The 23917-nt window shown below is 38.7% G+C and overlaps 5 protein-coding genes across 6 annotated transcripts in view; 2 read left to right on the top strand and 3 right to left on the bottom strand.

Moving 5' to 3' along the window:
* Window positions 1-1225: 1225 nt before the first annotated feature.
* tap2a (transporter associated with antigen processing, subunit type a) lies at window positions 1226-7157 on the bottom strand. Its single transcript, XM_042506860.1, has 11 exons — window positions 6424-7157; window positions 5809-5923; window positions 5583-5713; window positions 4891-5096; window positions 4420-4617; window positions 4179-4307; window positions 3709-3897; window positions 3335-3508; window positions 2968-3127; window positions 2498-2634; window positions 1226-1786 (listed from the first exon to the last, which is right to left on the bottom strand). The coding sequence occupies exons 1-11, from the start codon at window positions 6938-6940 to the stop codon at window positions 1580-1582; spliced, it is 2163 nt and encodes a 720-aa protein (XP_042362794.1). The 5' UTR covers window positions 6941-7157; the 3' UTR covers window positions 1226-1579.
* Window positions 7158-8430: 1273 nt separating this feature from the next.
* psmb9a (proteasome 20S subunit beta 9a) lies at window positions 8431-11551 on the bottom strand. The gene is made up of 4 exons (XM_042507014.1): window positions 11532-11551; window positions 10572-10703; window positions 10069-10198; window positions 8431-8508 (listed from the first exon to the last, which is right to left on the bottom strand). The coding sequence occupies exons 1-4, from the start codon at window positions 11549-11551 to the stop codon at window positions 8491-8493; spliced, it is 300 nt and encodes a 99-aa protein (XP_042362948.1). The 3' UTR covers window positions 8431-8490.
* Window positions 11552-12923: 1372 nt separating this feature from the next.
* LOC121958318 (proteasome subunit beta type-6-B like protein-like) lies at window positions 12924-17309 on the bottom strand. Of its 2 annotated transcripts, XM_042507221.1 has the most exons (6): window positions 17177-17309; window positions 16640-16710; window positions 15472-15603; window positions 14602-14731; window positions 14303-14447; window positions 12924-13012 (listed from the first exon to the last, which is right to left on the bottom strand). In XM_042507221.1, exons 1-6 carry the CDS (start codon window positions 17222-17224, stop codon window positions 12963-12965), a joined length of 576 nt encoding a protein of 191 aa, XP_042363155.1. In that variant the 5' UTR covers window positions 17225-17309; the 3' UTR covers window positions 12924-12962. The 2 variants fall into 2 exon arrangements, with proteins under 2 accessions (XP_042363155.1, XP_042363154.1); XM_042507220.1 differs by lacking the exon at window positions 12924-13012 and having other exon boundaries at window positions 13831-14447.
* Window positions 17235-21809, top strand: psmb13a (proteasome 20S subunit beta 13a). Its single transcript, XM_042507219.1, has 8 exons — window positions 17235-17384; window positions 17634-17721; window positions 18337-18434; window positions 18933-19073; window positions 19191-19306; window positions 19726-19784; window positions 21093-21244; window positions 21408-21809. Exons 1-8 carry the CDS (start codon window positions 17323-17325, stop codon window positions 21517-21519), a joined length of 828 nt encoding a protein of 275 aa, XP_042363153.1. The 5' UTR covers window positions 17235-17322; the 3' UTR covers window positions 21520-21809.
* Window positions 21810-22434: 625 nt separating this feature from the next.
* The window catches only part of psmb8a (proteasome 20S subunit beta 8A), a 2547-nt gene continuing 1064 nt past the window's right edge, over window positions 22435-23917 (top strand). Inside the window, exons 1-3 of the mRNA XM_042507013.1 lie at window positions 22435-22896; window positions 23259-23400; window positions 23792-23903. Of these exons, the coding sequence (XP_042362947.1) occupies window positions 22747-22896; window positions 23259-23400; window positions 23792-23903 (404 nt within the window). The 5' untranslated portion in view covers window positions 22435-22746. The remainder of the gene's footprint in view (window positions 22897-23258; window positions 23401-23791; window positions 23904-23917) is intronic.

Raw genomic sequence — 23917 nt, 5'->3', positions numbered from 1 at the left:
TAAACTCCTTTAATGTGGATTAATTTGTCAGTGGCACGTGACTTCAGCCACCATTTTGTGGACACACAGGCATCTTCACAAAATGGCGATAAATGTTCCTTAACCAGAGCATGATCTTTGTCGACAGAGGGGGTTAGTGTTTTACCACGATGCGGCACATCACTTTACTGTGCTTTGGTGTTCATGACACATCTCACCAGGCAACTTTCCAAAAAGCCTCACCGCCAGAGAAATCAAAAACATGTTGGTAGTCAGGGACTTTCCAGGTCAGCTCTGACAGTAAAACCCAGCCCCCATCATGTGTGTTATTGCACTGCGTCAAAATGCAACCAGGCAGCCTCACACCACAAATAAAATAGTGATTAGAAAACCTCTGACGATTAACCAGTCTAATAAATTTGAAATCACAATGCTCAGTTTTATTTGAATAACTTAATTTTTGTTTGTTAACTGTATAATTAAAAGCGTAATTAATGTACATGCACTTTCTTGTACTTAAAATTTTGCTCTTTGCGCTGCAGCGCTGTTTTGTTGGGGTTTGAAGGATAGGCGAAGTTGAGACTGCCGAAACTGATGTGTCCTGTCAGCTGATCAGGTTTAAGTTTCCCCTCCGTGCTGACCTGAGGTTTTCGGTCCAGATACTCAAAAACTTTCCCAGCAGCCCCCACTGAGTTCAGCATGTCACCAAAGATGTAGGTGAGTGTCTGAAAGATGGCGGTCAAAAAACTGATAACTTAATAACATGTTTTCATTTATAATGTCAAAGTGCAATGTTGTGAATGGAAATATTTTTTCAAGAAATCGTACACTTAGAATAATGTTCGAAAGGCAAAATTTGTCTACAGACCTCCTCATGACATTAACGCTCTTTTTTTAAAAAAAAAAAAAGCCTCAGAACATAACTGTATAATTAAAAGCGTAATTAATGTACATGCACTTTCTTGTACTTAAAATTTTGCTCTTTAGTTGTAATTTTATTGTGTACTTCAAATTTTGAAGGTGAGTGCACTTTATCAATATGCAACCGAATGCTTGAGAAATGCAATCCAGTTGAAACCTTCAGACATGGTTTTAATTAAATTTTAGCCGGAAGCAACTGATGTTACCGACTGTGATCCAAAATGTCTAAGCGCTATTGATCAATCTTTTATTTGGGACCCTTAGGACCCTTAAAGCAACCTTTGGTCACTCTGATCATGACTGAAAGTTTATGACAAAAACTTTGTGCTGTCACAGCAAACTTTTATTCATTGTTACCAAAAAAACAAGGACATAAAAGGATAAGGACAGAAAAAATACTGTGGCCAAATGTCCATTATAAAAAAAATAACTCATACATTTATACTGATTAATTTACAATACCTAATGCTGATTCTTTACTCAGCAGAATTGAGAACTCCAATTTTTTTTAAATTCAGGAAAAAAACAACATATAGGTCCATATTTTTTTCATTTTCAATATTTACACAAATATATTTACATAAACTTCAGCTTGTTCGCTCACATGTTTCTCTCACATGCAGCACAGCCGTACATTAAAGATACACCAAGCTCTAACATAAAATCAGTGAGAGTAGTTTCACTGTGGTGAGTTTTCCTCAGTGAAGAGCTTCTCTCTCAGCTTGTAGTAGCTCCCCTTCTTGTCCATAAGTTCCTGGTGGGTCCCTCGCTCCTGAACTCTGCCGTCCCCGATCACAACAATCTGATCTGCCCTCTCAATGGTCTTCAGCCTGTGAGCGATCACCAGCAGGGTCTGGTTTGGACAACTAGCCAGGGCCTGCTGAATCTGTGTAGTCAGTGACAGAAATATTTATTTTTCAGTAGTTCTTTTTTTCATTAGAAACAGAGACAAAGAATGTCATAAGAAACATTTAAATACATGATTTAATATGTACACTGATATATTAAAGAATAAAAATTAAAACAAGGAATTACATAATTGCCCCAGACCTACGAGGCTCCAAAGTGGCTTCATTCAGTGACATATTGTTACATTAGTGCTAAATTTGGAGAGTTTAAATTAATAGAAATGGAAACACGAAGGATGCAACAAATTTAATTTCTTGCAGAAATGACATGATATGATGTCAGTGAGCGCATAGAGCATGCATGCAATACTAGTGACCAAGACGTCATTAAAAACATTATCAATTCTTCCTTATGAGAAGTTAGCCAATGTATTGCAAGTAGTATGTTAGATGAGTTAGTAAAAGAGTGGTCCCCCTTTAGTGTGTATTTTCATTATGATTGGTCAGCAATAACCTGTATTGGAATAGACTGAACTTAATATGCTCATTAACTTTTCATCTGTTTATTTCAATATCTTGCTGTAATCTTCTCCCCTTTTCGTGTGTTTTTGTCATTAGTTAGGTATTCATTCACATTGTCACTCACTATTTAACTGATGATATAAAACTTGTCTGAAAAACAAAACTGGAGACTTCTTGCTCTAGTTTGCACATAAATAGACACTACGGTGTTAGAAGTTGCGACATACCTTATTTTCACTCTCAGCATCCAGAGAGCTGGTTATTTCATCCAGAATGAGGACCTGTGGCTGTCTGACCAGAGCTCGAGCTATGGCAATCCGCTGCCTCTCACTTTTGGATAACTGGCTGCCACCTTCGCCCACCTCTGAGAAAAGTACAACATTATGAAATAAAAACCGAGGTTCAAGGTGTGATGCAGAAAGAAATTAGGAAAACACATATACTTGTGGTGTGATGAGCACTAACTTTTCAAAATACCGCATGTGCATACTTGGCCTTTCTTATGCATAAATTGAATCTACATAATTGTTTTATAGAATAAATAATTAGGGTTTTTATTTATTTAAATCCATCATCAATCTTGCTGTACACATGACATTTTCTTTCCTCATTCACTCAACTTTCCACTAACATCCAAACAGGTTTCTACGGTACGTAGGCACAAATAGCACAAAGGGTGGTGGTTAAAGGACTTTACCTGTGTCATAGCCTTTTTCTAGCTGTTTGATAAAATCATGGGCGTTGGCTTTGCGTGCAGCTTCCTGGATCTCATCCAATGAGCATTCAGGGAGCCCATAGGCGACGTTGTATCTGATGGAGCCAGAGAAGAGCACAGGCTCCTGGCTCACCACTGCAATCTGTTAAACACACTCTCATCAGCTGAATGAATAACTCAAATCATTACCGCTTATTCTTATTGATAGATTTCTTCCTTTAGGATTGTTGAATGTTGATGCTGTATTTTAAATTATAAAACTATTAAAAGAGACAAAAGACAGGAATTCCCTAAGACAGGAGGTCAAGACTGGTGCACATAGACTGATAATACAGTGGCGATTAATTACCTTCTTGTGGAGGAAATGGTGGTCATAGGATTTTAATGGCTCATTATCCAATAGGATTTCTCCACTTTGCTGCTCATATAATCGCTCCAACAGACTCACACAAGTGCTTTTCCCCTCCCCAGATGGACCCACTAGTGCTGTCATCTGACCTGACTTCAGCTCCAAAGAAAAGTCCTGAAATATGAAGACAACAGTGAACATTACTGTACACAAGGTTAGAAGTAAATATGAATACTTGTGAAGGAAGGGCTGCAAAAATAATAATTAATTTGCTTGTCACTTTCTACATTCATCTTGGTTTTTCCTCCTAAAATTTATTTTAAAATGATTAAAACTCAAGAATTTCTCCATTCAACCTGCAGGTCCGACCTTACCTGCAGCACTGTTTTGCTGGGGTTTGAAGGATAGGCGAAGTTCAGACTGCCGAAACTGATGTGTCCTGTCAGCTGATCAGGTTTAAGTTTCCCCTCCGTGCTGACCTGAGGTTTTCGGTCCAGATACTCAAAAACTTTCCCAGCAGCCCCCACTGAGTTCAGCATGTCACCAAAGATGTAGGTGAGTGTCTGAAAGATGGCGGTCAAAAAACTGAACTTAATAACATGTTTTCATTTATAATTTCAAAGTGCAATATTGTGAATGGAAATATTTTTTCAAGAAATCATACACTTAGAATAATGTTCGAAAGGCAAAATTTGTCTGGTTGCTCAAAAGTTATAAACCACAGACCTCCTCATGACATTAAAGCTCATATTCTTCTTTAAAAAGCCTCAGAACTTTTTTTCTATTAAAGTTTAACAATGAGTAACGTGTATCTGATTGCTTATTAAACCATTCTGTGCTATACCCTGATGTTGTCTCCAAGGTCTGACTGGTAGAGGATGAAGGACACCAGGTTGCCAGTGGTCATCTGTCCACTCTTGATGAACAGCCTGCCGTAATACAACATGAAGACCTGCATGCCCAAACCTGTCAACTACACACACACAGAACAAATACCATAAGGTGATATGTAGTGATATGCTGAATACCACCTGATCTCAATAAATAAATTAATTAATTAACTAAATTTTCAAAAAACTTCTCACCCTCCGTGCAAGCAGGTAAACAGCTGTGACAGTGTCCCGGCGGGTCTTGAGGTTGTGTGTTTCCATCAAGCGATCATCATAGCGACGAGCTTCATGTTTCTCTGTTTTAAAACTCCGCACCGTGTGAATACCAGATACAACCTCATTTGCAACTTCATTTGCTAAAGCCATTGAGTCCTGCACTGCCAGGGACAGCCGCTGAAGAAGGAAAAACATTTTTTTCATAAAACATAAAATCTTCATTTTAACAATAGTGATAATTTAATATGTAAGGGCAATATGTAAGGTGATTAAACACACACTCTCTTTCTCTCTGAGTGCTATTTATCTGTAAAAATCTGCTAAAATATTCTAAATGACATATTTTTGGATCAGTTAAAATGCAAAGCACCTTGATAATAAATATCATGTACATGCATATAAAAGTCTGTAGATCTCAATGTAATTCAACATTTCTTAACCTGCTCTTACCTGATAGTGCTTGTCATAGATGTTCTGAATGAGGCCAGTGATGGGCGTCTCCATCAATACGAGGAAAGTGAGCTTCCATGAAAGATTCATCATCAGGGAGATCATGCCCAGGGTCTTAATGAATGTCCTCAGTAGCACATTGACATTCAGACCCACCGTTCTTCCCATCAAGTTGGTGTCTTTAGACAGCCTGGATGTGATTTCACCTACGCAGAAAATAAATAGAAATCATCTTCTATCCTGTTGTGTTCTGTCATGTTTTGTCCTGCTCTATTCTGTCCTGTGTCTTTTATCTTGATCTGTCTTGGCCAATATGCCATGTCTGGCCTTGTCCTGCCCTGCACTGTCTCATACATACTTCTGCCAGGACGTTTTGTGTTGTGTTCAGTTTGTTTGTTTGTCTGCCTGTTTGTCAGTAGGATTATGGAAACACTACTGCCCCAATGTTCACGGAGTTTGGTGGAAGGGTGTAGCATGAGCCAAGGAAGATCTCGTTGGGTGGATACACACTTTTACACTTTTAATTACATTGCAAGTTGGGATTTTGGCTTTGGTGGAGGTCTGCTCTCCCTTAGTGCCTCTGTTGTGTTTTATTCTGAAAAGCACTATATTTATGTGTGTAATGTTGACCTGGCTTGTAATGTGCATTGATTCGTGTAGTATATTTGCATGTTACATTGTAAGAGCCTTACCTGTCTTTATGTTCTCAAAGAATCCAATTTCCTGTTTCGTCAAAGCCCCAAACAGCTTGACTTTCACTCTGCATGTGAAGCCATTGATGGCACAAAGTAACAGACCCCCCCTGCAGCCTGCACTCACAGAGCTGATCAACCAGTCAAAGAGAAAATCAGTTAGATTTTTCCAGCAATACAGATTTATGTTGGTGGTCATTATGGAAAGAAAACAATTGTACCATACCTTCCCAGGGAGTACAGGCCCATGAAGAGGAGTGCAGATATGAATTCATTGGGCTGATAGTGACTGCCGAGGATGTCAATGACTCTGCCAGTGTAGAAGGGAATGAACATCTCACCTGAGAAGAGACACAGGTATACGGAGGTGACCGCACACATATTTTTCTGTTGCTCTAAGCTCCCCTTTGGACATCTTTTTTAGGCACCATTTCTAAAGTTCTTGAGATTCCCCGACCAAGTACCAAAATGACCTTGTTGCATTTACTTCATTCATAGCCAAACAGTGTACATGGTTACAGTAGAAGAACCTTAACCTCTCAGGAACTACTTCTTGGTTAATGGACTTAATATCCTTTCTCCACTTACAATAAAAATTAAGCACGGTGTTGGTGATAAAAAAAAAATCATAAAATGTCAGAGTTCTGTTTTGCAACTAATATCTGTGTTATCTATGACATGCTTTGAAGTGTGTTTAATAAACTTATATATACATAAAAACACTAGATATTCAATACATGCAAGTAAAGCTAATAAATATAATCAAAATGATAGTTTTTTGTTGTTGTTTTTTAAATAAGAGTACGTCATCATCATCATCATCATCATCAGTTGTACTTACACAGAACAGCCAGCGTCAGGAACACGAGCCCTCCGAGCAGCAGCAGATAGTCGGGTTTATACAGGTGTAAGACTCTCATTAACAGCACTCTGGCTTTCTGCTTCTTCTCTTTACTGTTGGCCGCGTCGTCGGTGTCCGGGATGGTCATTTCCCAAAACAGTGCACCGGCCAGCGACGCACCGGCACACACCAGCCAGCAGCGCACATCCGCCAACAAGCCGTACTGGGTCCGTTCATGATAAAGCGCTTCGGTCCCGGTCTCAAACACCGCGGGCAGCAGACTGTGGGCCGTTATAAAACGAACCAACGACAGTTTGATGTCCCCGAGACTCAGCAGAGTCACAGCAGTTAGTGCTAAACAGCGGAGAGCCGCAGACACCCAGAGACGCGCAAGATGCCCAAACGCGCTCTGTGTCGCCACTAATGTCGACGCGTAAAACAAAGAAAGGTCGACGCAAATTGCTACACTCAAAGCAACGACTTTTTTGCTGATTGCTGATGCTGCATCGCCTGCCATTTTTCACCAACAGCCGTCCTCGTGAGACCTGTTTCAGTGTATGCCCGGTGTTTGAATCTCATCCACTTTCAGTTTCGTTTTCTGGCAGCATCAGGGGTTTCCCTGAAATCCAACTGCAGAGCACAAAACTAAATTTGAAATAGGATAATTCAGGATGCTTAAACTGAGTGATTGCACATGTGAACAATTTGTAATCATCATCATCATCATCATCATCATCCCAACTACCCGAATACAAACTGCAGTTGTAGCATGAATTGTTAGTGGCTGAGACAGTATTTTTCCTTAAAGCATAAAACAGCTTGTCAAGGGACAGTTCATTGTATTAAAAAATGAGAGCGAGAACTAGAAAAGCAGGCAAAATTTTTCTACACGTGGATTTTATTTTATATTTTACGTGACTGACATTAAAGCATGTGTGGGCACTATGCACTATAATAGTGTATATTCAGAATGCATGTAAATTAAAGCAGTATTTTAATTATGTCTGGTCTAAATCATATATGCTAGTGAGCAACCATCAACTAGGCATCTAAAAATGGTCTTCATAGAGGTATGAAAAGATCACTTTCAAGATTAGAAAAAAAATGGTGACATAATCCTGGGTGGTGCAGAAAAATTTACTTTCACTTTTTGGGTGAAATGTTTGTCAGACTGCATAATTCACACAGACAAGCTGCTGCTAATGTTTGAGAATGTGTGGGAATGTTTTAAGTAAGGCAAAAGGAATTTAAGAGATGCTGAAGCTTTTGTCAGATTTACTTTTATATGCTCTGCAACCAAGGCCCATTAAAACATAAATTGGTAGAACAACCATCAAATTGCAGCCTCCTTGACTGAATAATGAGCTTTACAACACGTTTAAGAAAAGGAAGTGGCCTCAGGTGACCCCGTGGTTGGAGAATAACACCACTTGATAGTGACAATTTTTGTGACTAACTTTGTATGATGTCCTGAACCTGGTCATAGGACTAAACAAACAACATGTTTACTATCATCCCTCTGGTGAAATAACCTTGTTAGAATTATAGTCTCAGTTTTTTTTTTTTTTTTTTTTTTGGCAAACAAATGAATAAAGGTCACCTATACTGCAAGCTTCTTGTTTGTTATATCTTAAAGTATTCTACTGGTGATCGAAACACATCGTTTACTGTATCTGATGATCTAAAGACACTAGCAGCCTCAAAATTAAAGACAAAAAAAGATGACCTTATGTTATACTTGAAATAATTTTGTAAATCATATAGCAATGCATTTCCATAATTCAAATTATTATTTTTTTTTCAATATTTTTTTAGTTTACTAGCTGAATTAGTTGAACACAAAAATTGCATGCGTGTGATGGCTTTTGTGAGCTAAACAAAAACATAATTGTATCCTGCATTGCAGTTCTATCCTACAGTTGCTTGGCAAACTACAGATGAAAAAACTATATATGTATCACTGATCAAAGAAGGTGGGTAAGTCATTTCCCAGAATGACTTTCTCCTCTGTGCTGTGTTCATCTATGGTGACCATATAGGCCACGCCACCACTGGAGCCATCACGGTTCATAGCCAACGACAGAGCTACAAAGAGAGGAGACATTAAGAGGGGATGAGACAGGCGAGGGGGGTTTTCACATGTAAAAATATTTTTCATAATATGAAATAATAGAATGATGGCTCTTCTCAGCAGTCAATAAGATGCAGCAAATGTCAGGTTTCTCTTTCACCATCCAACAAACAAAAAAGTTCTGTGGATAAAAAATAAACGTACTATTGGCAACAAACTGCTGGCACTCCTCCTTGCTCATGCCCTTGCGATACTCAGCGTCAACAAACCCATAAACATAGAAGCTGCCAGAGCCACCGACTGCAAAAGGTTGCCTTGTCAGGAGACCATTCAGGGTTGCAAACACCTGGGAGAGGTCAAAGGGCACAGGTACAGGGGAAAGCAAGACAGATCCAGATTCATTCTTTATTGGCCTCTAGAGAGGAAATTTGTTTTCACCGTATGTACAAATAAACTCCCAGAACGATTAACACACAAGACAAAACAGACCAGATCATCACAAAGCACAACACAAGTCTGTTACAATGTGCCCACACAGTTTACAGCAGTAATGGCTAAGGGCACAAAACTCCTTCCAAAGTGGGATTTTTCTGAATCTGTTGCCAGAGGGGAGGAGGATGGAGCATAGGTTGAGGGGGTGGCACGGCTGTGTGCTATGATAAGTGCTCTGAGAGTGTTGGCAGTGTCAAAATGTGGGTTTCCATTAGTCCTCAAATCGCGCAAATTGAAATTGTGAACATAAATTATGGCTAATGGAAGCACGGCAATTTTTTAAAAAACTCTTTTTTATGGTAAACATTTTTTATGCTTGCACTAGGTGGTATTTCAGGTAATTCCAAAAAGCCATATTTTGCAAAACTGCAATGGAAAAACTTTTTTTCTGCTTTTATAAGTGACATGATGCTATGGTTATGCACTTGTCAGTAGGAAGTGGCCCCTTTGGCATGATGCAGCAGGCGCTACTCGAGGTGTTATTGCATTGTATAACATTGCACAATCATTATTAACACTTATTCTACGTTATCTTAATTCTGTAAAAATGCTGTATGCAACATTCGGAACAAATCTATGATTCAAAATCTGAGTTGGGATTGCTTGCATAGGACTTTCAAAATGGAGGTGACTGAGGAGGCGGCGGGTAGCAGCAAATGGTGCTAACAGCATGAATAGTCGTAAGAATGGCAGCACTGCTGACAGGGAGGGGAGCTACAAGTCTACGATGCCGCTGCTCCATCACTGTGGGTCTTTATGGCATTATCAGTGGTAACTGTTGCATGAGCATAGTGCAGGGCAGCTGCAATTAGCTAGTCATTGGGACACACACACAGGAACTTACATGCACTAACATGCACACACAGCCGGCCGTGCTACCCCAACAAAAAACAGACGCTTGGATTACAACATACACACAGAGGGATGTGACTTTGTTCTCTGCACAGGATGCCAATTACTGCACTTTATCTTTACACAGCAAATGTTTTTTGCTGCTATATTAATGCTCTGAGTGTCATACACAGCTCCTTTAAGCTTGAATCTTTTCCTGTCATACCAGGACAAAGCACATGTTTACTGACCTGTCCTCCGTCTCTTCTGTCCCAGCCGGCCACAATGAGATGTGCTGACAGCTCCTCCTTGTACTTGTAAGAGATGTTTCTCACCAGAGTGGCAGCTGAGCAAACCTGGGGGTCCTCACCTATCTCAATACTGACAGAGGAAGACATAAAATAACTAACTGTAACAGGGCCTCAAATAAAAAGGGAGAAAATGCAGTGTGCATTGAGGTTTAGACTCTTGAACACTTTTGAAGGCCACTGCTACTGATATCTTTGTATGACAGGATTAGAAAGCTTCAAAAAGAGCATTTACACCTTTAAGGGGCACTATTATCTAAGAGATTATAGCCCATGCATATATAAAATGTGCAATGCTTAATTATTCACGCATTTTTTGTGGGTTGCTTATATGTGATTGGCATCAGGAAGCACCTCCAATCAGAGTTGGACTGTACCTTATCATTCTGTGATATCTGATAAAAGGGCAACAAGTCTGTTGGTCTTCTTTCAGTGTGTGTATTCACCTGTGGACATCGAGCTGGTAGTTGACTATCTCTGCGATGGTCTGAGCGTCAGCTGCAGAGCCTGACAGAGCACAGTAGATCTTGTCATGTAGGGGAGACAGCTTGTTCATCACCCTGTTCACCACAGATTCCCTGGATGGAACGATGAAGAGGAAAAGTGTGTGATTGTGGGCTGTTCATTCTGTGTATCTTCGCTTATTCATATTTATGCCTTTGTATTTATTTATATACTAAACATAAGCACATTTCTCTTAAACTCACAACTTTTTGCATTTCTGGTTCAATGCTAAATTGCATGGCATTGTTTTAGTACTTGTATTCTGTGCAATGACTGTGAAGTTTAAACTAATGTAAAAAAGGAAGAGATAGTGCATGTCAGTAAAGATGAAGAGATGCAAGTGTTTTTGGTCATAATGCCGGAAAATCCTAAGAATAAAAACTAAACCTTTTACACTAATGCACGCTAAGTGCACCTAACTTACCCATGCAGGACACGCGGGTAATCAGGACCCCAGCACGACCCCTCACATCAAAACTCTAAGTCGATGAATGGTCGTCTCTACAAGCAAAAGTTAAAGCATATTAAAATCGGCAATGGAAAAAAACATATTCCACACATCCGCATGTGACACATAAGAGTCACATGGTTTCATCGCTGCGCATTCACAGACTACAAAGTCTCTCAAAAAAAATTAATATCTTTCTATAACTTACTCCGGTTTTTCTTCACCTCCTCAGACAACCACTATCCGGGTCCCGTTTCTTCCAACATGTCTGCACAACTGTGGCTTCCGGTAACAACAACGACAGTACGCGTCTGGCAGCGAGGTAAAGGTCACACCTGGCGAAATATCGATGCCCAATCGAGCAGTCTCCGGTTTTTAAAAAGGTTTTCTTTGTTGTTGGAAACTCCCTTTCTCTCTTACCTGTTCTGATTTACCAAATTATTTCTACACTCACACATCAGAGGGACTCTCCATGTTTTCCTGAATTAAATCGAAATTGAAAGTTAAGTTGTTCCTCCTCTGCAGTCATGACAATGAGCTGCAATCCCACAGTTCAAACTGCGTTTTATTAAAATGTATGCGCAACATTTGAATTCAGTGAGGATTGTAACTGTTTATGTGCGCTACCAGCTTATTCCAATGTCACTGAGAAACATCAAATAAATACAGTACAGTATGCACTGAAACAATTTAAGAACCGTAAAATTATAACAGTTCAAGAACAATTAATTACTGAGAACGTCACAAATAAATGGCAGTTATCATATTCAGACAACGCTACAAAATGCCCCCCCACAATATATTGATTGAATCAATCAATCAATCTATCTTATACATACATATATAAACAAGCACACACACACACACACACACACACACACACAACAAAAATCATAAATACACTTTACAAGAGAAGCTATTATATTGCTATATAATGCTTTTATTGCTATTATTAATATGCTACACAATGCCCCTAATATATTGTTTTTTCTCTCTCTCATGTAGTATACTGCACTTTAGTATTTGGTACACACTTGGACACTAATGTCTTTCTTATGTTTATGTTAATCAGAAAAGCCAGCGTTAAGTCTGACTAAAGTGTCAATCATGTATGTTGCGCTGCATGTGTGATCGACAGTAGTAGCTTTCAAATAGTGCATATTAATACAGTTGTACTTGGTTTCGTAGCCGTACTTTGCTTATGTTAAATAAAACAAGTAGGACATGAGTTTTAAATTGTGACTTTTTTTTTCTTGTGTGTGAGTGACCCCTTCCTGCCCAAGTGTTGACTTTGTAGCTCCTGCTAGTCACCACAATCCTATATTTTATATTAGGATAATAAAATACTATATTTTTAAGAAAATAACTATTAGAAAGAGGAAGATCAATGAGGTTTTGGATAAGCTTGTTTCTATTTTACATATTTCCACACATAAAAAACACATTTATGCAATTTGGACACACTTAAAAGGAAAAAAATATGAAACATTTATTTTATAATGGAAATGATTATGTTTTATGAGTCATGGGTGAAAATTTTGGAGTTGAGTACACATATTTTCAAATAAAATAGTGTGCCCTTTACCAGAATAAACAAACACAAAAATTTTTCACAAATTTACACTGGGGTGTTTTCATTTAGCAGGAAACCTATTTTTTAGATTGTCTGACTTGTTCAAATGGGAGTGTTGAATAACTAGTTGCATTACAGTCTTGCAGAGTAAATTAGTGATGAAATTGAGGATTTCAAAGAAATACTCCATACTGGAAAATAAAATCTAAAATTTCCCTGGTGGTTCAAAGGATGTCACTCATCGTGGAACTTAGGCAGTTTGTCACCAGGTACAACCACATGCTCCACCCAGTTTCTGTTATCACCACCAGGTTAGCCACACCTCCGCTGACGTTGTCTCTGCCCATGGCCAGAGCCCAGAGCTGTGAGCACAGAGACAGAGGGGTGAGACAAAGGGAGGGCGGAGGACGAGGGATGACAGACCGGAACAACAGGCAGGAGAAAACTAGGTCAAGTCAAATGAGGACAGACAGGCAGTTTGTAATATTTATACAGCCACTCACTACAAATGCAAAGTTGCCAATAAGCACTGAATAGATTTGTGATGAACTTCTTTAACCTTAATACCTTCCCTTTCTTGCGATCAGAAGGCTTCTTCTCATTTAAGAAGGTACATGCAACACTGCAGATTCTTAGATATTGAATATGTAGAAAAAATACACATCCACTGAGTCTGAATCTGAATCTTTATGTAACTAAATATTAACCCTTTAAACCCGGAGTGAAATGATTTGATTTCTTTCAAAAACATGGAGAGAGGGTCAACAAGCAACTTAAGACCGGGCCAAAAATTAATAAGAAAAAATAGTAACAAAAACATCAAAAACAACAACATGAAAATCACCCCAAAGTAATCAACAACAAAATCAGTAGTAAACAAAACAAAAACAAACATGAAAATGATCCTAAAATAAGTGAAGATTTCTTTTTATATTTTAGTATTTTTTTTCTGTATCCTAATTTTAAATATAAATTATTATAAATATATTATAAATGTAAATTGTTATACTTATCAAATTAAAGTATAAATATATATACACACGCACACAAATATATACAATTATTGTTATCAAATTTGAAATATTAATATAGAACCATTAATACATATTTTTGGGGATATTTTTCCTTTTTTGATAATTTTCTAACGATTCTCCCATCTTTTACTATTTTCTTGCAATTTTTGGGATATTTCTTGCCCAGTTGGTTATCGCCATTTTTAACATGTTTGCAGAGGAAATCAAACCAATCTGCTTATGTTTTAAACAGTCAAAGAGCTTGTGAAAGACATTTCAATGCAGGAAAAGACAACTGATATCAATCCAGGTTTCAAGGGGTTAACCTAACTTCTTCATGTTAAATTCACAAAGTCAGGTCACAAATGACACACAGAGCAAACTCCTCATCCCACAGAAGACTGCTAGATGTTGAAATAAAATCTTGTCTTAACTACTCTGCTTTTTTTTTTTTACATTGAGTAAAGATTTACCAAGCATCAATCATCCTCGTCTATTACAACCTTACTTCATATCCATATTTTTAAATGGAATCATGACCCAGTCCCCCCATAACTCATTTTTAAATCATCACATGAACTTACTGACAAAACAAGCACACTAGTTTAAATTTGGGTACATAAGCAAAAACAGCAGTACCATTAGTGGCAAACTGTAGACAGTCCTCTCGGCTCATGTTGGGTTTGTATTTGGCGTCAACGTAGCCGTAGATGTACGTGCTGCCTGAGCCACCGATGGTAATCGGCTGGCGGACTAACATCCCACCAAGAGACACCACGTACACCTGGACAAGGACGGAGAATATCAGTAATGCAGCTTAATGCTGTAAGGTGGATTTATCATCGTCATCGTCATCGTCATCGTCATCATCATCATCATCATCGTCATCGTCGTCACTGCTTCTCTGACATTTGACTGTCTTCACATCCACAGCCTACCTGTGGTCCTTTCTTCTTGTCCCAGCCCGCTGTGATGAAGCCGGCCTCCAGCTCTTCTCTGTTCTTGTAACACAGTTCTTTCAGCACAGATGCTGCTGCGATCACTAGAGGAGGGGCCTCCATCTGGACACTGCGGATTAGGATGGGGGGTTTTAATTTTAAGGATTGTCGGCACCACTCAGACCCAGCTCTCAGAACTTTACAGTTAGACAGTAAAAAGTAAAGCAGACCGCATCACTGAGCACCCTTCACACCGCCTTCACCACTTGTTTCAGTGAGTCCCCTCAGCCAAGTGTGTCAGAGTACCCCTGGCCAAAAGGAAAACTTACAAGAACTCTTTCATTCCCAACACAATACACCTTTTTAAGATAGTCATTGTGTTTTTAATGTAGCTCTGTAAACGTGCTTTTATTGATCTATAGAAGTGCTGCGTACCTTTTTGTGATTTTATGTGAGTCTTATGGGTGTGAATGCTTTTTCATGTTGTTGGAGCCCCCTATCAAAGGCAATTTTTAGTCACTCTGTATTAGACAATTTTTTTTAAATCTTGAAATATTGTTCTGTTAAAAGTGGAAGAGACTTTGTACCTATGATGTGTTGTCTTGGATTCTGAAAATATTTTATATTGGTAAAGTCACAAGTGTTTACTTCATGAGTGTGAGACTGTTGGAGCATTTACAGAACATGTGTTAGTTTGCATGAAAATAACTGTGTGTGACTGTCCATGCCAGAGTTACAGAGGAAAAAAATAACCCGTGGGTTTAATAAAATATTACTCAAATGTGATGTGAAAATGTGATGAGCATGTTTTTTTCTGTGCACACTTTTGTAATTTTTGTGCCAGTGGATTCATATGAGTGTGTGCGGCACCTGTGGAAGGACAGGCGGAACTTTGCAGCCTTGGTGACGGCCTGAGCGTCTGCGAGTGAGCCGGCCATGCAGCAGAAGATCCGGTCATGAACCTGAATCACCTTGTTGATTGTCTTAGATGATACATATTCCCTAAAAAAGAACAACAAAGAGAGGATGAGCAAGGCCATAATGTAGAGACCTCTCAGGTAGACATACATGGGCGGATTATGACACAGCGGACCCTTCAGCACAGATATGCAAAAGGCCCCACCACCTCTACTAACAAAACACAGACCTTGAGATGGTTTTGCATGGTTTTGTGGTCTTTTTGTGTGTCTTTGGGGTAACTTTGTGTCTATTTTGGTCATTTTGTGTCTCCATGATTGTTTTTGACCCTTTTTGTCGTTATTTTGTGTCTCTTTGCAGTTCATTTGCATCTTTTTGTGGTCATTCTGAGTCTCTTTCTGGTCAGCATGTGTTAATTTGTGTTACATTTTGGAGGTACAGGCCGGGGACTCAGCACCTTTGGCTCTTTCAATAATCCATGCATGACTACAAACAAATCTGAAGCAAGGAGAAAAGGTTTTGCAAACTCTAACTAGTTGTGCTATCATTAAGACAATAAAATCAATATAATATTGGAACAAGGTCGCACACATGCTTCCAAATCAATAATGTAGTTATTGACTATTCACAGGAAAATAAAAGACAACCCTCTCGCACAGGTTAAAATTTCTGCACAGGTGCGATGAATATTCAAATTCTGAACTTACTTGTTGCCAACAGTGAATGTTTCTGTGGTGGAAACAAGTATTCAAGTTCTTCACATAAAAGTAGTGTTATATGTCCAGCATTAAATATTACATTACTATGAGAATGTAATAATGTAATGTAATGTATGTGATATATCATATATTTGGATTATTGCTCTCGTTGCTTCAGTTTGTAAGCAGCATTTTACTTTACCTTGCATTGCATATCTTAAACACATTGTTTTTTAATTTTGTATAAAAAAGAATTAATGCACTGTATTTTTTTTCACTGTCAAACACTGTGTTCGACACATGAGCAGAGTTTTGCTTCTGTTTATCAGCTTAAATTCACAGATTTTATTCAGCAGTCCCTCTTGTGTATGGATGTGTTGCACTATAAAAGCAACTTCAGAGTACTGTCACAACATCCTCACCCTCCAATAGATGCCCGGGAATCTGAACCAATTACGACCCCTCCATCAAAAGTGGCAGCCAGGATGGTGGTCTGAGGGAGGAGGACAAAGTGAGTTTATGAGTTTTCATTCTCCAGCATTTAAGTATTAGTCATGCGACAGAAGACAAACATCAAACTGGTCATACAGCATCACGGACATGCCTCATTTCTTATGGCTTAGAGTCAATACAGGAGCCTGAGCGAGGCTGTGCATTCTGGGATTTTGAGTTCTGTAGATCAGGGGGTTTTATGAGGAAATTAACTGGAAATGAAAGTGCAGGCTATACAGTCTTTACTTTTTTAAATAAACGTGAATATTAAACTCATAGAAGCAAAAAACAGTGACAATTAAACACGTAAAATGTCCGGTCGATGTAACTCCACTTCGTCTTAGCTCAATATTCAGGTAATGCATCACCTGTTCGTCCGCGGAATCATTTATCGGTCACTTGTGTGCGTAAACGGCGTTGGACCTGCTTCAGCAAAGACACAAGCGAACCAGTCCGGATTTACTCACCCCTGTGCTGACTCCTTTGACTCGTGAGTCCGTGTGGTGTTTCTCCATTATCCCTCCAAAATCGAAAGAGAAGAGGGAGAAGTGACGCTAAGAACAGCGACCTCAGGCGCATTCAGACGCGCAGAGGAGCCGAAGTCAGATCCAGGATGGCGCTATCAAATGTCCTCGAAACTCCTGCAGCTGGGTTTAATTTCGACAACGCAGCAAGGTACGACTTTCTTTTTGTGTCTTCTAGACGCAAACTGTATCTCTACATAACAAAAATACGTTAAACTGTCGTGTACACTGCGCTTTGACCCGGATCAAAAGTGAAAGTAACTTTTTCATGCTCCTTTTTCAGTTAAATCAATGAAATGATATAATGTTGATGTGTTCAATGACAGTTTTTCTATCTTTAACATATATATTCATAAGTTGACATCCCTATCACCCCCTTCCCCTCTCTCTGTCCCTCTAGAAATGCTGCATTAGAGGGTATTTTTGATGGAGGACAGACACCTAAACCGATGAAAACAGGCACCACGATAGCAGGAGTGGTGTTCAAGGCGAGTATAGAGCTGTATAAATGCACTGATTAAAATATTAATGAACCAACACAGTGACTGTGGTCCTTGAACCACAAATTGGATTCCTTAAATTGTTTTTCAGAGTATATCAGATAAATGTAAACCCTCCCTCAGTGCATCACTAAGAAGGAAAAGTTTTTACAAAGTTCCTGTATGCACCTGCATTGCCACAGTGCATTGTGCAACTTTGATTTTCAAATGCAATTAATATCCACTGCACACATTTTCATATAGGAGCTGCACAGTTTATCCACAGTCATCTACTACTGGTGAGAAGGCACCAGACCTATTGAGATTTTAATGCTAACCAAGGTTCAAGGTTTCTTTAGTTGCACCCTAGGGTAAATTTGTTGCACAGACAGGAAATTTAGCAATAAAACATTGCAACAATATGGATTTAAAATACATTAAAACAAATTCACACAACTACAACCAGAGTTATAGTGTATATATAGTATGATGGAGTATGAGAATCAAGCACTTTCTCTAGAGCTTTGCTGTAAAGCATGTCAAGATGCATGTTAGGCACAAATATATCATTTGCATTATGAACTTAGCAGTTACCAGCATCCCTTTTCACCTGTGTTGGTGCAGGATGGGGTGGTGCTGGGAGCAGACACAAGAGCCACCTCGGATGATGTGGTGGCCGACAAGATGTGTGCTAAGATCCACTACATTGCTCCAAATATATAGTAAGTCTCATACAAGGACACTGAAACCAAGAGCAAATACTCCCAATATTATCAGCAAATTACGAGCATTGCAGTTTCTCCTGTTTTGCAGTGAAGTGATTATTAATTTTGGGGCGCTGTGCATTTAACCACAAACTGCCCTCTTAAATTGTGATATCCTACATATCTGAGAATTCACCACAGTGATATTATTTTAAGAACAATTAGTAAACAGTCCTAACATGACGTCTTATTAAAAATCTACTAAAGAGAGGCTTGCATATTTACATTAACACATTACGAATGACAAATTGCCCAGGATGCAAATTGTGGTTGCACAGTTTTCTGGAGTACTGAGACTACTGTGATAGAATAAATTAGTCGCTCTTTTATTTTTTTGATTGATTTCAGCAATTTTTGTAGCCAAATAGCAGTAAGAGTTAATTTTTCTTATTTTCTCAGATGTCCTTTTTTTTTTTTTTTTTACAATCTTTCTATTTCCCCTCTTTCTCTCCTTAGCTGTTGTGGAGCAGGTACAGCGGCAGATACAGAAAAGACCACAGAGCTGCTCTCCTCCAACCTCACCATCTTCTCCCTGAACAGCGGCAGGAATCCTCGTGTCATCATGGCTGTTAACATTTTACAGGATATGTTGTACAGGTTAGTGCTGCACATCTAAAGGTGTGTTAATGTGTTCAACATTTGTTAAACTCACAGTTGTTTTTTTTATGTGGATTTCATCATGCTTTTTAATTTTTGCTGTCTGTGGCCCTTCAGGTATCACGGTCAAATTGGTGCCAATCTTATACTGGGAGGAGTTGATTGCACTGGGAACCACCTGTACTCAGTGGGTCCATATGGCAGTGTAAATAAAGTGCCCTATCTTGTAATGGGTATGTGACGTAATCAGACTATTCTGGAAGCACCGACAACAAATTTTTCTCGCTTTTTTGTTGTTGTTGTTGTTGTTGTTGTTGTTGTTGTTTTGGAGATTTTTTTGCTAATGGACTTTTTGTGCCACACTTTTCTGTGTCTGTTCAATTGTGGTGACTATTACTAATACTAATCAGGCTATCCATCTGATTTTGTGCTTTATGTTGCAAATTTGTCATTTAGTATATAAAAAAGCTTTCAAAGATTGATTAACTATCAATACCAGATCATACATAAAGCCGTTCTATTTCGATGTCAAAGATTCTATATTTTACTGATATAAATTACATTATACATGATCATTTGCTTCAGTTATACAATTTTTTTTTTCACGCCTCATACAGCCTGTTTTATCTGACTTGACTTTGTGTGCACGCAGGATCTGGTGCTCTGGCTGCTCTTGGGATTCTCGAGGACGGGTTCAAACCTGACCTGGAGGTAAGCCACGACACACTTTATTGTCCGCGTAGGGGAAATTTGTCTTGGACTCAGTGCTGCCCAGATACACTTATAACAAAATCAATAATCCAACCATGACATTAAAAACACAGCAGCCAACAAGAACAACACCAGATATGCAACTGCACATAGTCCCAGTTACACTTCATCAAATTGTGTACACATTGCATACGACACCTATTGCACTCACCCAGTAATAGAAACACCATGAGACTACGTAAGACACAATTTCTCAGGCAGCATTGTTTAAAATGCTGACTAAGATGTAACGTTTTAACTGCAACATTCTGACAACGTTTTTGGAGACCTTGAGAGGTGACAGGCCATATAATGTTCCTTCATAAAAACGTTCCCACAATGTTACATGAGACAAAAAGGACATTTTTAAAGCAACATTCAGAATATGTTATTAAGGCCTGAGATTACCGATCACCTTATATGAAAATGTAATGTAATGTGAAACCTTAACCCAAAAAAAAAAAAAAAACATATTTATAATTTTTTTAATGTTTATAGAGAAATTTAAGAAGAACATTCCAGGAACTCATGGAAAACTTGCTGTTAAAAACATTACGAAAGTATTGCACATTATCATAATGTTTTTTATAGTCAAACATTGCTATTGGTTGCAATGGTTGAGTGTACTGATGGTTTTAAAAGGTTTTTAATTGTCTGTCTTTACAGCCGTATCCAAAACACAACTTCCAAACCACAATAACAACTGAAAACACACAAAATACGTAGACTCAGCTCTCAAATTTGTGAAACATAACCATAAACCATGTAAATAAATACACAAGCTAATCACATATTTACATGAGTGAAACTGCACATCAGTACCAGTGACGTAACGTTACCGATGCACGTCAGCAGCTATTTTTAGCATGAACGCTGCGACAGCAAAACACCTTAATTTTCACTAATTAACCACAATGTCAGTTAATAACACGAACACAGAAACAAAGAAAACATATTAAACCACAACATACCTTGTTCCCATTCCAGCCTGGCGTTTAATTTCAGCAAGAAACAGTTTAACACTTCAGTAAAAACATTTCGGCACTTCCCTCCATTTTCCTCAAACGTTTGTGTCGTAATAACCTGTTTCCGCCCAGACGGCTTCAAAATAAAAGCTCCGAAAGCTCAGACAAGGAATGGGACTTTCAAAATAAGTGAATTTTAATTACCTTGTTTACAAAAATGCTTTATCTATAAAGGGTCATTTACAGAGATGTTTTTGATTTCCTCTCTCACCATTATTTCCCTAATTTCTCATAACTCTCTCAGCTGGAGAAGGCAAAGGAGTTGGTGCGTGTTGCCATTCACGCTGGCGTCATGAATGACCTCGGCTCGGGCAACAACATCGACATCTGTGTCATCACCAGGCAAGGAGTGGACTACATCAGACCCTGCCAGGTGTCAGAGTACAAAGACAACAGGTAAAAGTATAACTTTATTCAAGATCTGCTCTCTGGACAGATTCTAAAAGAAGAGAGACACAGCAGTGAATTTATTGTGCCTTACTTTTGATTTAGTTTCAAACATTGGTAAACTCCACATTTGTGACATTAAAATATCTATTCATCTCTTCCTCTACTCTAGGAAAATGAAATACAAATATCGTCCAGGCACGACACCGGTTCTGACGGAGAAAGTAGTCCCTTTAAAGCTGGAGATTGTCCAGGAGACCGTGCAGCAGATGGATACAGCCTGAGCGCTGTCACACAACATAACAACACCATATTCAGTAGTAAAAGTCTTTCATTTAACCACTTTTTTATTCATTTGTTTTTAAATATAAGTGAAAGATTTCAGACATTTGATCAACACTGTCATGGTTTCAGCTGTGCTGCTATGCTTCACTGGGATGTGGAATAATTCAGAGATGCTGCCAGAGTTACTGCAGTACTACAGTAAGCAGAGAAACTGCTACAAGGTCATAATAAGAACATTGTAATATGTTTTTACAATATAAATCAGAATAAAAATCATTGAATAAAATTGTATTTGACCCCTGTTGCCTATTTTTTTTTTTATGTTTTTTAATATATATTTTGTACTTTTCATTTACTAAACATAAAGACAACACATACAACATATAGTACAGAGGAGATGTTCACAATAAATCCACATACTTATATTTTTGGTCTTTTCATGTCTGTCCCCAACACTACGAAGTACCTATTCAATGGTAATACCATTTCCCATGAAGCACTCCCTAACTTAGCATTTAACACCCACCTTGCCATTCACAAGGAGAAGAGTACAAAGAATATACAAGTATGACAAAACACTGATAATAATAATAAAAATATTAAAAAATCTCTCTTTCACTCTCTCTCTCTTTATATACATATATATACACATATATGTGTGTGTGTTTTAATATCCCTTTTAGGCTGCTGTATGTTATGGTAATTTAAGTCAAACTGCATCATCAACATGTCATTACCCTTGTTACATTAGAACAGGTTTTTTTCTGGTTTTTTTTAGTTTGTTTTTTTTAATTATATGCAATTATTTGACCTCGGTTGGCTTCTCCAAACCTGAATGCTGCATTTCCGTTTAGAGACTGATGATGAGGCAAATAAAGCGCGCTCCTATTGGTTCCTATTGACTCTACCCGTCTTTTTTATTTTAGACTGAATACCTGAGTATTTGGTTTTTGATCTATGGTTATATTTTAAAATAACAAAACAGGATTGGTTAAATATATTTACTATTTATTTCACACAGTGTTGTGTAGTTGACTAATTTTGCATGTTACTTTGAGAGGACACGACTACATTAAAGTAGCTTTAAACTCTTTCACTTTCGAATTCTTCATTGCGTATGAGGAAATTATCATTGACGCTTTGTCCGTCGCCTTCGTCATTTTGGAAAATTTAACACCTAAACTGCAGAATATAATTAAATTATAGTTTATCCACTTTAATGCACAATGGCTCTTTTCGATGTAGCTGGTTTTAAGCCTTATGCTGAGCTCCGCGGGCAGATCCTCCCAGCAGGACAGACGCATCTCGTCGACCGAACCAATCACTATGACTTCGGGACAAAAACTCAAGAATTTGCTGTTCCTCGGGGTGTCGACGTGAGTATCATTTCACCAAAGTTTGGTTAGAAAGTAATACACCGAACCTTATCCGGTAATTCTGCCTCAAGCTTGAAGCATCCGACGCGGTGTGGCTCAGGTTATTTTACGCGTCTGTGGTTTTCAGTGCGTGGTGCAGGTTTGCGTCTTATGAAATGTCATATTATACATTTATCTTAACTATCACGAGTTACTGTCAGTGAGAATTAGGTTATGATAGATATTTCACTCTGGTGTTCTCTTACACACGCACACACGCGCTCTCTCTTTCACACACACACACACACACACACACACACACACACACAGTGCCATTACGCATCATGCGCCCCAGTGAGATCCCTCCTTTGATTTCATTTTAGCCCTCCGGGTTTCTTAAGTCCTGCAACCGTGACGGAGGCGTGTGTATAGACCTGAACCATGGTACGACCACCCTGGCCTTCAAGTTCAGACATGGAGTCATCGTGGCTGTGGACTCCAGAGCCTCAGCTGGCCGTTACCTAGGTAATGAAAAATACGGAAAACGTATTTCTTTTTGTTAAAAGAGATGAAACTGCATGAAAAGTTGATTAAAATGTGAGACAACATGCCGTTTCACATAGTCTGACAGCCTTTTAACTTTTGCAAAGAAAAGGAAGGACATTGGTGTGGTATTGGCCCACCAACATACTGGAAATTGTATAAAGTGATTATCATCAACTCAAGGAAAAACAGTCTCAAAGAGATGTGGAATTCTGAAGCGTAAAATTGAGGAACCATGAACTAAAATGGTCACAAAAAGTTAATAAGGAAACAGGTGTAACCAAAATGCCGCCGCACAAGGCTAATTCATGCTTAAACCTGAAATACTGGTCACTAAATGTTTTCTTTTCCCAAATTTGCCATGGCTCTGCAGCATCCAATGATGTCAACAAGGTCATAGAGATCAACCCGTACCTGCTGGGCACCATGTCGGGCAGCGCTGCCGACTGCCAGTACTGGGAGAGACTACTGGCCAAAGAATGCAGGTCCGTCATGCAGT

The sequence above is a fragment of the Plectropomus leopardus genome, chromosome 18, assembly GCF_008729295.1.
Source record: "Plectropomus leopardus isolate mb chromosome 18, YSFRI_Pleo_2.0, whole genome shotgun sequence".
NCBI classification, from domain to species: domain Eukaryota; kingdom Metazoa; phylum Chordata; class Actinopteri; order Perciformes; family Serranidae; genus Plectropomus; species Plectropomus leopardus.
The sequence above is the reverse complement of the archived record's forward strand: the minus strand, read 5'-3'. Positions and strand labels throughout refer to the sequence as shown.